The 13,316-nt window shown below is 35.5% G+C and overlaps 1 protein-coding gene across 1 annotated transcript in view; it reads left to right on the forward strand.

Annotated features, from left to right (window-relative positions):
• PRKAG2 (protein kinase, AMP-activated, gamma 2 non-catalytic subunit) overlaps positions 1 to 13,316 on the forward strand; it is a 33,552-nt gene that overhangs the window by 15,556 nt on the left and 4,680 nt on the right. Inside the window, exons 3-9 of the mRNA XM_009707504.1 lie at positions 1,280 to 1,338; positions 4,492 to 4,537; positions 5,354 to 5,408; positions 7,319 to 7,445; positions 8,205 to 8,370; positions 8,713 to 8,750; positions 11,495 to 11,641. Of these exons, the coding sequence (XP_009705806.1) occupies positions 1,280 to 1,338; positions 4,492 to 4,537; positions 5,354 to 5,408; positions 7,319 to 7,445; positions 8,205 to 8,370; positions 8,713 to 8,750; positions 11,495 to 11,641 (638 nt within the window). The remainder of the gene's footprint in view (positions 1 to 1,279; positions 1,339 to 4,491; positions 4,538 to 5,353; positions 5,409 to 7,318; positions 7,446 to 8,204; positions 8,371 to 8,712; positions 8,751 to 11,494; positions 11,642 to 13,316) is intronic.

Below are 13,316 nucleotides of genomic sequence, written 5' to 3' on the forward strand. Positions count from 1 at the left end.
CACTGAGAAATCTTTAAATATCAGAACTAATGTTGAATGCTACAGATATGTCCCAGATTGGGAAGAAAAACATTAGATCGATGTATTGCTTTTTTAAAAGTCATGTAACTAATCGCCACAACAATCATCTTCCAAAATTAGATCTGTTGCAATTAGAAAATGGGGTCATAGTGGCAGTTACAAGTATCATTATATGTATTTCTTGTGACCGGGAATTGAGGATTGAGGATTGTAGGAAATGAATGGTGGATACTTTATAAAGCATTTGTTAAAATATTTTAAATCCAAGGGGGGAGGAGCAGTAGTTTCATGCAATACATCATAGGAATGCTGTGTGTCTTTTATATTTAATTTCACTTTCTGTCTGTAAATAAGCTCTAGTGATTTAAAGCTGACCTCTGGATTAATTTTTCCCTTCCCCATTTCTTAGTTTCTTCAGTTTAGATGTAAGAGTAGTAAACAGTGGAGCAATTCCATCTTCTCAAATTTAGAACTTGAGAGCTCAAAAAAGATTAATGTTTTCAGGTAACTAAACTAATCATCAATATTATATTACATAGTTTGGTGTTGGTGGTTAAAATGTGTATACTATGGATGTACTATCTCTTTTTTTAAAAAAAAAGTCACATTTCAATGCAGAAATTGAGGATTACTGTGGAAACGATTGAATGGAGGTCTTTAATAGTAATATTCAAGAAAATTGATTATATTGTTTCTTCATTTGAGTCTGAGATTCTGACTGACTTGGCAAGTACATAATAAGAATGTATCTTACTCGAAAAGAAAATGAAAGGCAAGGATAGATCTTCAACCTTAAAAGATGTTCTAAACCCCCTCTTTTCTTTCCATGCTTTTGGGGGTGGATGCAGTCTGGATTCAAGGTTTTCCTTGAGTCAGACTGAAACAAGAGGAGAAGCATATAGGTTATAATTTTGAATCACTTTGAGTAACGTGATCTAGTGGAAGGTATCCGTGTCCCTGCCCACGTCAGGGAGGCTGGAATTAGATGATCTTTAAAGTCCCTTCCAACCCAAACCATTCTGTGATTCTATGAATATTAATTCAGACATGTGTCTTTATTCTGAGTATTGTATCGATGTGAAAGTGAATATACATGGTTTTGAAATTCCACTATTGATTAGTCCAACACAAATAGTATGTTACATGGATTGAATGTTTATTAAATTATATATTGTGAATATAAATAGAGAAAATAGCTGGAAGTTCTATATGTTGTGTATATATCTGAAGAACTTTTTTTATATATCACTTGTTACAGGAATGTTAACAATTACAGATTTCATTAACATACTGCATAGATACTATAAGTCTCCAATGGTAAGTATGACGTTAAGCTCTACTTTTATTGCTTGCCATACAGTACAGAGACTGAAATATCAAACTGAAAGGTTGATGATGATTGTTGTTATTATTTAAGTCTTTGGAAGCTTAGATATGTCATGGCTATACTCACTGCAGGGGTTTTTTGAAAGAAAAGATGGCTTTGTGAGCAAGGTAATAGAATGGTACCTGGCTTCAGTTCCCAGCTTTAGCTGGGAAGATCCTATGGGCTTTGGCAGGTCATCTAATCTGTCTGCTTCAGTTAGACATGTATAAACATGAGGAATTTCCTTAATGTGTGCTACCATTTAATATGTCTTGTGTGGTGCTTGCCATAATGATAGTCTTTGTTTTGGATACAAGGCTCCACTTAGTGTTGCAACTAATGAATAATGCATTTGGGGTGAAGGACCTGGCTTAACATACTTCCTAAAAACTAGACGTGATGTAAAAAGTGTGAAGGAAAATACTTGATTATTGATCACTATTTATTTGTGTTCAGGTTGTTTCAAAGCACATAGTTCAGTAGTAATCAGAGCTCTATGTAAATGGTGAATATTAACCAAAAAGCGTTTGGGGAGGATGTCTCTAATTTACATATAAAAGTTCGTTGTATTTAAAAATCAAGTATGTAGCTATGCGTGGTTCACATGTTTATATAATCATCTTTGTCTTGTAACTATGATAGAGCTATTCTGAAAGGAGTATGGGGAGTTAAGCAGAATGCTAGCTTACAGAGGCTTGGATGCATTAAAAAGTAACTCTGTTCTTGGAGTGATGGTGTAGAATAAACAAGTTAAACTAGTTAAATATATGCAAATATTTTAGTTACATGGCTGAGTCGCAGATCTGTTGACTTCAATTAACTGTAATTTAAAATTCCCATTGGCAGTCAGTTGATGAAATTCTCTAGCTTGCATGTTCATACAAACATTTACATCCCTTTCTTGTTTGTCAAATCACAATTCCCCCTCTACCAATTAAAACATACATACTATGTTTTACTAGCTAAAATAACCAAGAACAGTTGGATGAAGCAGACATCTGACATATTAGGCTTCTCAAAGCTCATGTTAATTTTTAAAATTTATAGTGAAATTCTTGTCAGATGCCAATAGTGGGGTGCACTGTCCTTTCTTCTTGTTAAAGATTAAATTTTTTTTTTTCCCCTGGGGATTTACAAGGGGTGGAGGAGGAGCAAATGAAAAGTGACTGCACGCTGGTAACTTCCTTAAAATAGTTTCCATACTGTAATGATCCTCAACCTCAATACTATTTTTCCATGTAACTTTACTTAAGGTCTGACTGTTGTCCCTCCTGTTTACATTATCTAACATTGTATTCCATAGGATGTGCTTAAAATGGCAGCAGGAAGGAGGAATAGCTGAGAAGTGACATTTGACTTAAGTGTTTGATGCAGTCTTCTATTAAAAATAAAAAAAATTTCCATCAGGGAATGCTGTAGTCTTAATAGGTAAAATTATGCTGAAAAATTGATGCAGTCTTCTATTAAAAATTAAAAAAAAATTCCATCAGGGAATGCTTTAGTCTTAATAGGTAAAATTATGCTGAAAATAGAATTCTTAAGTATTTTAATCATTCTTTCTAAATGCATCACAACACATACAGTGTGAAGCATGTTGCTATTCATGTACTAGATAATATCTTTAAATGATTGATGAGGAACATCTGGGTAGCTTCTCCCTATAGCATGGTCCAAGGACTAGGTTTAGCTTCATCTCATGAGCATCTAAAGCAGTCTCCTATTCTTCTGATTACTTCAGTAAATCTTCTGAACTGCACTCCACTGTCTTCACTGCCTTTTTTTGTCAAGTGCCGTAAAAGATGATTCAACTTACGTAGGTATCTGATGTCAGCCAATAATGGTGTATTTGAGTACTCCAATTATAGTATATCAATTTAACATTCCCATACACTCCTCAAAGGATGCTAATTCCCAAGAGTAATCCAAGTGTAGTGTCCTTTAGCTCAAAGATAAATGTAGTCAGCTTTGTGGAGACTTCTACCCTTCACCTATAAACTCTTCAGCAGTGTTCGTGGAGGTACCTGACAGAGAACAGCCCGGTAAGGGATGACAGGCATCTTTGGCCAAGGCTGCAGCGAGTGCAATCGCTATTATCACGCTGCAAGCCAGCCACCTTTAGAGAAAGGTAGCTTTCACATCTGAAAGATTTTTGGAAAACCATCAGCAAGATGGAAGGAGCTACTGTGTAGGGAGGTTATACAACCTTTTGACAAAGAACTTTGTGAAATAGCTGCTGAACAGCACGAAGTTGGTGATGTGCTTGTGTCTTGTTTTGGTTTGTTTTAAATTTCAAAGGCTGGACTCTTGAGGGTGGTTTGATGTTATTGCTGATCTGATCTGATGATAAGCTGCCATCAAAAGGTGCAGACTTGCTGCATCCTTTGTCCAGTATCATTTGCCTGTCCTTTTTATGAGCCAGTTAAGGAAGCTAAACCAGCAGAAAACTGACAGCACTTTTGTAACTTTTTTTTTCCTGTTTGGTTCCTGGGACCAGCTGAGGTCAGATGAGCAACATTGCTGGCACAGGAGAAATGCTGAGAGCACGCGTGGCTTAGATGCAGTGTCTGAAGACATTTGAAGAATATAACATCAGAAAAAGATTAAACTTGAGGGTGGCAGGACATACAAAGTTGGTCCTTCTGATTGAACTGAGCACTAAACCAAGTGCCCTTGCTTGTTTGTAATCAAGTAATAGTAAAATTCATCTTTGTTCACATAAGAAGTCAAGTGATCAGGGCAAGCTTTTTACTGGTTTGGGTGCATGAGGAATCATCAGAGGGTTTACTCTGACATGACTGTTTTAAGATGAGATAAATTACTGAAGAGATGCCTTTAGTCTAGAAGAGATCTATACTACAAACCTAGGCAGATAAAAGATCTTTCCTGACCCCTGAAATGATAGGTCCAGTATGGTACTCTGCATTAGGCAGAATTGCACCCTTTCTTCTTGTTATTGCCAAGAAGTGTTATTCTGGACTGTTCTTACTCTTGTTAGATTGCATGTAATGAAATGTAAGGGAATTATTCAGATGTCTATAAGAATGTTAATGATGTTGGGTTTAAAATTAATACTTGAAGCTAAACTTTCCATTTACCCATTGTAGGTTCAGATTTATGAATTGGAGGAGCACAAGATAGAAACCTGGAGGGGTAAGAATATTTAATACTTGGTTGATAATTTAATATGTTCTAATGTTTTTCAGTATAGTGGATTTTTAATTAATCATAGACTTAGCTTTTCTCTCTCCACATACTTTTTAATGAAAGCAGAAACAGTAAAAGCTTATCTGTTGGCTACTGCTGCTTATTTTTCCTATCTGAGATGGTACATGGACTAGAGTGATCTGGGCTATACGCTACTTCGCCTCTCCCTCGTGATTAGTACCATCTTGCTCTTTAAGAAAGGAAAAAAAGAAACTGGTGTAAGGTGGCACATAGGGCTGTAGAGTTGATGAGTATATGTGGAATGGAAATGTGTGTGAGCCAGGATGCAGAATGAATAGATAACCCTACATATTGAGTGAACTAACGGCTGAGCAGCAAGCTATGCCTGAGTAAATTCGATGATATGATTGGAAATTCATAGGATATGTTGGGTGTGAACAGAGGTGCTGAATGCAGGGAGGAAGCTTTATGTTTAAAAAAAAAAAGCTATATATATGCCATGAAATAATGTCTAGAAGTACTCCATGCAGGAGACCCTCACAGAAAAGGAACTGCTAAAGAATTATTTGTTGTTGTTGCACTGACCCCTGGTGGTGATCAGCTTAGTCCTGCTTTTAAAATGTTGCCTTTTTAATGTCATGATGGAGGAATGTGCGTAAGTGGTAAAATAACTAAAGTAACTGTATGTATTGCTATCTGTCTTCCACTTAGTTTTGTACAAATGAATTCACAACATGCTTTCATAAAAAAGCTAATGTTTTCTTATAAAGTGGTAATAGTCTATTAATTTTCTGTACACAGAGCTTTATTTACAAGAGACGTTTAAACCTTTAGTGAACATTTCCCCAGATGCAAGGTAGGATTTTGCTTTTCAGTCTGCTTAACTTGAAGTAAACTAGCTCCATGTCAACACTGAATTTAAGATTTCTTAATATCAATTATTTGTTATTATATAATAAGCTACAGTACAATAATGAAGGATTGTCTTTTAATATAATCAAGAAGGTGTGGGAGCTTTTTTTTTTATTGCGATTGAGGACTTTTTTTAGTTATCCAAAGAGAATTTTTAGCTAAACTTTTGGTTTTTATCAGTGTAAGTGTTCTGGTAAATGAACATGGACCAAAACTAATTGCCCCAAAACATGCGAAAAAGGCAACATGATGACCTTTCGCGCTAGCCTGCAAGTCACATTCATTTCATGAAAATCAAAACCTGTACAGAGCCTTTCGGCTGTCTTGCTCTTGGCAGTCATAGTAATTGAAAACTTACAGTACTTTTCAATGTAAGTAACTTTCCTTAACTACAGGAGAGACAGTATCTGTGTGTTTTGTTCTGCTCTACTACTAGGTTGTGTTCCTTAAAATATAAATGACTGTGCTTTTCTTCTTGATGGATTTTGAAAGAAACAGGTTTTAAACTGCCATTATACCTTATTTGCCAAAAGTAATTTGAGAGAGAGTTCTGGTTGATCACTTAACAACTTGAGCGCTACTTAATCGCTGAACCAGAAAGTGAAGTTCTGATTCTTGCTTTCAGTTTGTGGAATAGGATTGCTTGTGCCCTACCTAAGGAAACTGGTGAAGGGAACTGCAGTGATTACCTCGAAGTAATAATATGCTGTATCCTCAGTAGAATTGCCACTAAGTCATGAATAAGTTGTTCAACTAAGTCATAAGGAATGTATTTTGAATGGTAGCTGGTTGAAAAGAATATTGTTAAGATAAAAAAAAAATCTAATTGTTTTCAGTCAAAAGTGCAGCAAGAGAAGTATCGCAATAAAGAAAATGCAGTAGGACACATATAGAAGGATACAGCAAGACAACTTAAGGCCTGATCCAGAAATGGACTTGGGTTCTGTGACAATCAGACTGCAGCACTTAGGAGTATTAAATGCTTGCCGCAGGCGCGGAATCTACAGGGCAATGGTGGGAATCTTGACTCCCTGTATATCAAATGGGGCTAGTTCATCCCTGTAATGGACTTGGAACATACAGTTTATTGTGTATGGGAAGAAGCCTACTTCAGCAAGTAGGTGTTTATCAAAGTTTTACGAACTTATTACGTACTAATTTATTGCAATTGGTGGTCAGCTGTTTTATCCTAGTCTTACTAGGACCAAAGGCCCGGGGGGGTGGGGAGGGAAGTGTTACTTGCAAGAAAAACAGACTTGCACAGGTTGGAGTATTGCTAAATTGTAGCCTGCAGTGTCTGGAGAAATGTTTCAGATCTCATGAGAATAACTTTTTGCCAATCCTCAATGAAAATTCAGTTAAATTATTAGATAATTGTTTTAGCTTAATTGCATATATGCACTTATGCATAAAAATGCTTTTCCTAGAAAACATTATAGATGCTTGGGATTGATATGCATTAAGTACAAGAACACTCTGGTTTTCACTGTTTGTCTCTGAACAGAAATATCCATTCTGAGAGCAGGGATACTGTGAGCACAGTACTTGCTGGAAAAACAATTTACACTTGTGAAGAAATATTTCTGCTATACCTTCTACCACAAAAAGTCACTTTCCATCATATTTTCTTACTGGTTGTAGATGTTCATGAGCATATTGGTGTTGAAGTGTTTTACCAGCTGCAAAAGTTACTTTCAAATCCTTTAACTTCTGGTTTTTATAACATTAAATATAATGCAAATAATTACTCATCATATGTACTTCATAGGGTTTTGTAAATATGTGTATATATCATTTGACATTACTCATTGTTGTCTAGTATTCATGAAAAAAAATTAATGTTTTTCTCCTCAGCCTTTTTGACGCTGTATATTCACTGATCAAAAACAAAATCCACAGATTGCCAGTTATAGATCCAGTCAGTGGAAATGCACTTTATATACTTACCCATAAAAGAATCCTCAAGTTCCTCCAGCTTTTTGTAAGTGTTTAAAGTTATACTTTGCCTTAACTGATTTTTTTTTTCCCCCCAGTAGATGTCTTTAATGTTAAGTAATCTAAGTCTTAGTACAGAAACTTCTTGATAAACTTCCATATTCATTGTGTTTGTGCATATCTCTTTTTCAATAACAGAGAAATTAAAGCTTGACGTAGGACCTGTATGTTACCTTTACTTTGTTTTAGTCATTTAAAGAAACTTAAATACCAAGGACTTGTCTTGGCTATTTGAGTAATTTCCTGGAAGATCTACTCAGCTTTAGAATCTTGTTTATGTGAAAAGAAAAATGAATTGTCTCCCAAAGATGAGATTATCATTACTCACTGTAGCTTACGTTAGTCACAGGAATGAATAGGGGGCTAAACAAAGCAACAAGAGTTCAATGTAAGCATTCAGTGTATAGTATGTTTTGCTGTCTTCTCTCTCCAGTTTCAGTAGGAATGACATAGCTTAGGATCAAAAGCTTTTAGTAATGGATTAGTACAAAATTAAATGAGCAAAAAAACTTAGTTACATAGTCTTAATTTAGAGCTGCTTTGAACAGAAGTAACGCTTCTGGATCTCAGCTTGTTTTGGCTTTATGTTAATCTAGTAGCAGATTACAGTAACAATCTGTAACAATCATTTGGAGTCTGTAGATGGATGAGTGAATACAGATTTCCTAATATATATACCAATCATGTGGAAACATGGTAGGTGCAGAAAACTGCACTGTGAATACATTCATTCTACCTTTCCTAGATGTCAGAGATGCCAAAGCCTGCCTTTATGAAGAAGAATCTGGATGAACTTGGAATAGGAACTTACCACAACATTGCCTTCATACATCCAGACACTCCTATCATTAAAGCCTTGAATATATTTGTAGAGAGAAGGATATCGGCATTACCTGTTGTGGATGAGTCAGGTGTGTGTTGGGTCTTCTGTCTATAAAAGTGTGGTAAGATAAATGGTGTTGAACCCTGGATGGATGGTTGAGGGGGGAGAGAAGAAGAGAAAGAAGAAAAAAAATTTACAAAAAAAGGTGGGAGGAGAAAGGGAATATAAAGAAATATTTATTCAAGATGTAGATTGATAGGCTTGGAAGAACTTCACGGTTTGGTAGGTTGTTTGGGGGTGTTTTTCCATCTTTCCTTCTTGACCTGTCTGCTTTCTGTCTGTCTAATTATAAGACAACAAATGAAAGCAGGAAGCAAGAAAACTAATTTTGTGTTTTAAGCGCTTTATTAACTTTTCCTTTTCTTTCTAGGAAAAGTCGTAGATATTTATTCCAAATTTGATGTAATAGTAAGTATATCTCTTAAATTATATTAAATATTTTATATGCAGTAAGCATTTGCACATTAGTTTGTTAATATGTCAATTTTGGCTATTTTGTTCCTTAGGCTTTTGTTAACAAAATGTATAAAACAGATTCAATTCACCCTGCACAGCATTTTTTTAAATTATTATTTTTTGTTTAAGGTATCCTTAGTAATACTACTTGCACACAGGCATCTACTGCTCTGGATGCTACCCAAAATTGAATCTGGCTGTACTCTTACAAAAAGAGGGCACAGGCTTTTTATGTTTGTTTCTGGTTTTGAGATAGCATTTTCTTTTCCCAGCCACTGCCATTCCACAGTCTGTTTTCAAAGAGATTGCAGATTTCTCCATGCAGTCTGGGTACTTTGTACAACTTGACCTTCTCAGTGAATTAAAATTACTTGGCCTATTCTTTTGTGTGAGTCTCTGACTCCAGAGTATTGCATCTGTATTCCTTCTGGTTTAGATCTAATTCAAGCCACTGTGTCTGGTTTTCCCTCAGGAGTGCAACAGCGTCGTCAGATTTGTGCCATGATTTGCCAGCCTCAGAGAGCAAGGGCTCTTCTATTATTGTGGTCTTCAGAAACTTGAAATAGTTTTTTTTTTTTATCCTTTCCCCCTCCCATATGTATGTGCCTGCCTTCTAATTGGAACTTATAATAGCTACATTATTTTTTTTTTAGAGATTTAAGTGCCCAAGTTGCTTATTCCACTAGCCTTCTAATGCTAATGAAGAATCCAGATTTCTGAAACGCTGTGTAGAATGCTGTCAGAAATACAGAGTAGTCCCAAATGGGAATGTTTTAAGCTTATAAATATCTCTGGCTGTAAACAGTGTTCTTAATACTGAAAATTTTGTGATGTCAGTGTTCTCACCTGTCTTTTTTAGGCATTTATCTTTTTTGTTCTTTGGGATTCTCTACTGTGTGAGATCCTGTTCTGCCATAAAAGCTGGTCAGGGAATAGGTAATACCTGTAGTGAGAGCGATCTAACGTATCAAAGACAATGAAATTTCACAGTTGGTGCGTTCAGTGTTTCAATATATTTTGTAACTGCGTTAGACTGAGGCAGGACATGTTTCCTTTATTTCCCATTCTTTTTCAGAAAGACACCAAAAGGAAGAGTCTTCCTTACATAGTTCACTTCTTTTCTCATGTTAAGTGATGGGGCAACAAAAATTATAGGATTTTTAGAGATGCTGGATCATTTATTTGGAAAAATTATGTATTGGGATCAGGAAAAAAAAAACAACAGACCACCACAAAGGTTTTAGGATATAATTGTTTGCTCCCAGCTAGTAACATGGAAAAAGTTAGGGCATCTATTGATTATTTGAGACTTTCCTCACATATACTAGTTTGTTTATTAAATGGGGTGGAAAAGATGCTATTCTTAAAAGATAATCACCTCTAAGCCTTCCAGTTTTTCATCGGTCTGCTTCAACCTGATCTTCAAGCTTTAAAAGCTGATCTTCCAATAAACACAGAATTTGAAAGATTCAGCTGGTGATTTATAACTTCAAACCATGTGACTAATATGCTCAGTTAAATCAGTGTTTTAAGCTATGCCTGTATATGCAGCTGGCTAAGTTGATAGATTTCTTTCATTTTAATAGAGTTCTGAATTAATTTTCAGGTACTTAATGGAAGAAACCTGGGAATGGTGTGATGGTATAGAAATAGCTCTATATTACACTAGTTATTGTGTGTAGGATGACTTCAATTTGCAGGGGCTTTTTATGTTCTCCTAATGAAGGACATTAGGAATTACTTAAATGAGTTAACTAAAACTGCTAGTATCTTCATGATCATCCCAAAGCTATCTTGTCATGTTCAGTGTAATTCAATCCAAAAATGTGACCAATCACAGTATATTCTAACCAAAAATTAATTTCATTTTATTGCTTGGTCCAGTGTTTTAATTTTAAAGGTCTGTCTTTGTTCTTCCTTCAGTATACAACATCAATAGGCCAACACTATCAAAAGATCGCTATGGTCTCACCTACAAACAAAGCTTTTTGTGGTTCTTAAAATGAAAGTTGAGAATTTCAGCTTTCAAACTCTTCTAATTTTCTTTCTTTTAGTGATGGTGATGAGTTTTTCATTTATATTATTTTTATAGTACTTATTAAAATATATATATATGCACACACACACACGCAAAAATTGTCAAATGGCAGTGCAAGCACAGTCCAGGAGAGGGAGTTTGAGCCCACAAATAAGAAAGGTGAAAAAAATCATTTGTTCTGTACTTAAATCTCCACTAAGATCTAATTCATGGGTAGTGTTCAGAGCAGTTGGTGTTTTCCCCTATCCTGTAAAAAAAACAAACAACAAAAAATTGTATATTCTTAAGGTATATTCTGTATATTCTAAAATCTGTAGAACTCTATATTTTCTACTCCTGGCAAAAGCCGGGTTAGTGACATCAAGCCAAATATCAGGTAGTAAAGTAAGGAGATTTTCATTGGCCTAATACGTATCACAAAACAGTTTTATCAATTAACCCAGTCTGTCAGATGGTGTTTAACATAATTGCATGCTTGACTTCCCAAAAACTGAAGCTGAAGAGCATTTGTTTAATATGTGACTTGGAATAGACTCAATTTCCACCAGAAATGTATCTACTTGATGCCAAAATATTTACTTTATGGAGTACTGTATTACTAAGTACTGAGATATGTTATGTGTCTTGGTTTTTTGTGTGTGTGCTTGTTTTTTTTCAGAATCTTGCTGCTGAAAAAACATATAATAATCTAGATATCACGGTGACGCAAGCCCTACAGCACCGTTCTCAGTATTTTGAAGGTGTTGTAAAGTGCAGTATGCTGGAAACACTGGAGACCATTGTGGATAGAATAGTGAAGGCTGAGGTGAGTTTGCTTTTTATTTTTCCCTTTACTGTAAGTTGTACTACCAAACTAGTAAACAGTAGAAATTTATCCTTTCAAAGTTATTTTGGTTACTTGGTGAAAATCTTTTTTTTCATAACTACATGCGTTGGGTATCAGTTTGGTTCATAGACTTGGATTATAGAAGCTTATAGGGATGTGCAAAATATTGTACAGTACTTCTGTAATAATACTCGGTTATTTGTGTTTCTGTTTTATGACATTAACTGAACTGAATGCAACACTTCTCTGAAAGAATCAAGTTTCTTCCAAGCCTTCCATAAGTTTTGCACACAAATAATTCTTTAAACTCCAGCTTATAGCTAGGTTGACAGGCATATTGTTCAGGAAATTTAATGGGTACAATTAGTTAATGCATACGGAGTCCTGTACTGCTCTCATACAAATACTGTGAAACAGGGCCAGAAAATAAAAGCTTGTGAAGAAGCCTTCGCTGACTGCTCTTGTAAATGATTTATCTGTGTGCTTTCCATTATTTTGGTGCTGTTTATCTTCTTTGTTAGTACTGGGAACTTACTCATTCACGTCCAGGTATAAGAATGTAGGTCTTCCTCCTCTGTTATGTCTCTCTGCAGAAAAAAATCAGTATTACTAGTTTCAGTTGTCTTTGAGGTGTGATCAACTCCACTTAGATGCTTTAATTTCTTCCATTACAAGATGTATTTTTTTCCATCTTCAGGGCTGTAACCATACATGTACTCGATATGAGTAAAACCTCTGCTTTGTTAATAACCACTTAGAACTCCATTAGGCACTTTTTACTCGTAACTTTCTGCATCTGCTTGATTTTCTTCCTGAAACTGAATAATTTTAGCATTGCTGATATACAAATTTTGAATTTGGATAATGTTATTACTATCTTAAGAAGCATTAAACATTAAGAACAACTCCTACCCTTTGGCTCAGTCTAAACATAGCAAGATTATATGTAAAAGTGAGTCAGTCAAAACTGCAAGTTATTTTTAGCTGCCAGATGAGTGCTTGATCTTACTGGAAATGAAACAATTACACTGTCCATTTTTCTTGAATGCATTACACTGAGAGAAGAATAAAATGATTAAATATGTGCATATACAAAATCTAATAACCCCATCTAAAATATCACCAACGTAGTTTCATCAAAAAGAAAATGCAACAGTATTTTCTCTCTCTTCCCCCCTTGTTTTCTTTCCTCCCTGTGTCAGGTGGGTATGACTGTTCAAATAATTCAGAGCTCCTCTTTTTTTGTATCTGACTAGCAACGAAGTGGTTGACCTCAACCATAAATTAACATATCTATTAAATCAAGACTGATGCTGCTTTCTTGCTATTGCCTCCACGAGAAGACGAGAAAAATTCTTTTCACTTTCTTCACCATTGTATCTGATTATTTGAACTTAAAATAATGAAGAGAGAGAATTCAGTTAGGTAAAAAGTAGACACGTAGTAGGCTCTCAACTTTTGACAAACAGCCTTTTTAGGATTGCTTACTTACGAGCTGGTTCAGCTGTGATGTTTAGGTTGTACAACTCTGTGCACGCTTGTGGTAGGCTCTGCTGCCAGGACTGACGTTAGGGCTCTCTCCTAGTTCTGCGGTGGTCTTTCACTGCTGTAGCCTGTTCTGGCCGATGGGCCTCAGGGTATAGGAGTATCCACC

The sequence above is a fragment of the Cariama cristata genome, unplaced genomic scaffold, assembly GCF_000690535.1.
Source record: "Cariama cristata isolate BGI_N322 unplaced genomic scaffold, ASM69053v1 scaffold12269, whole genome shotgun sequence".
Classification (NCBI taxonomy): Eukaryota; Metazoa; Chordata; class Aves; order Cariamiformes; family Cariamidae; genus Cariama; species Cariama cristata.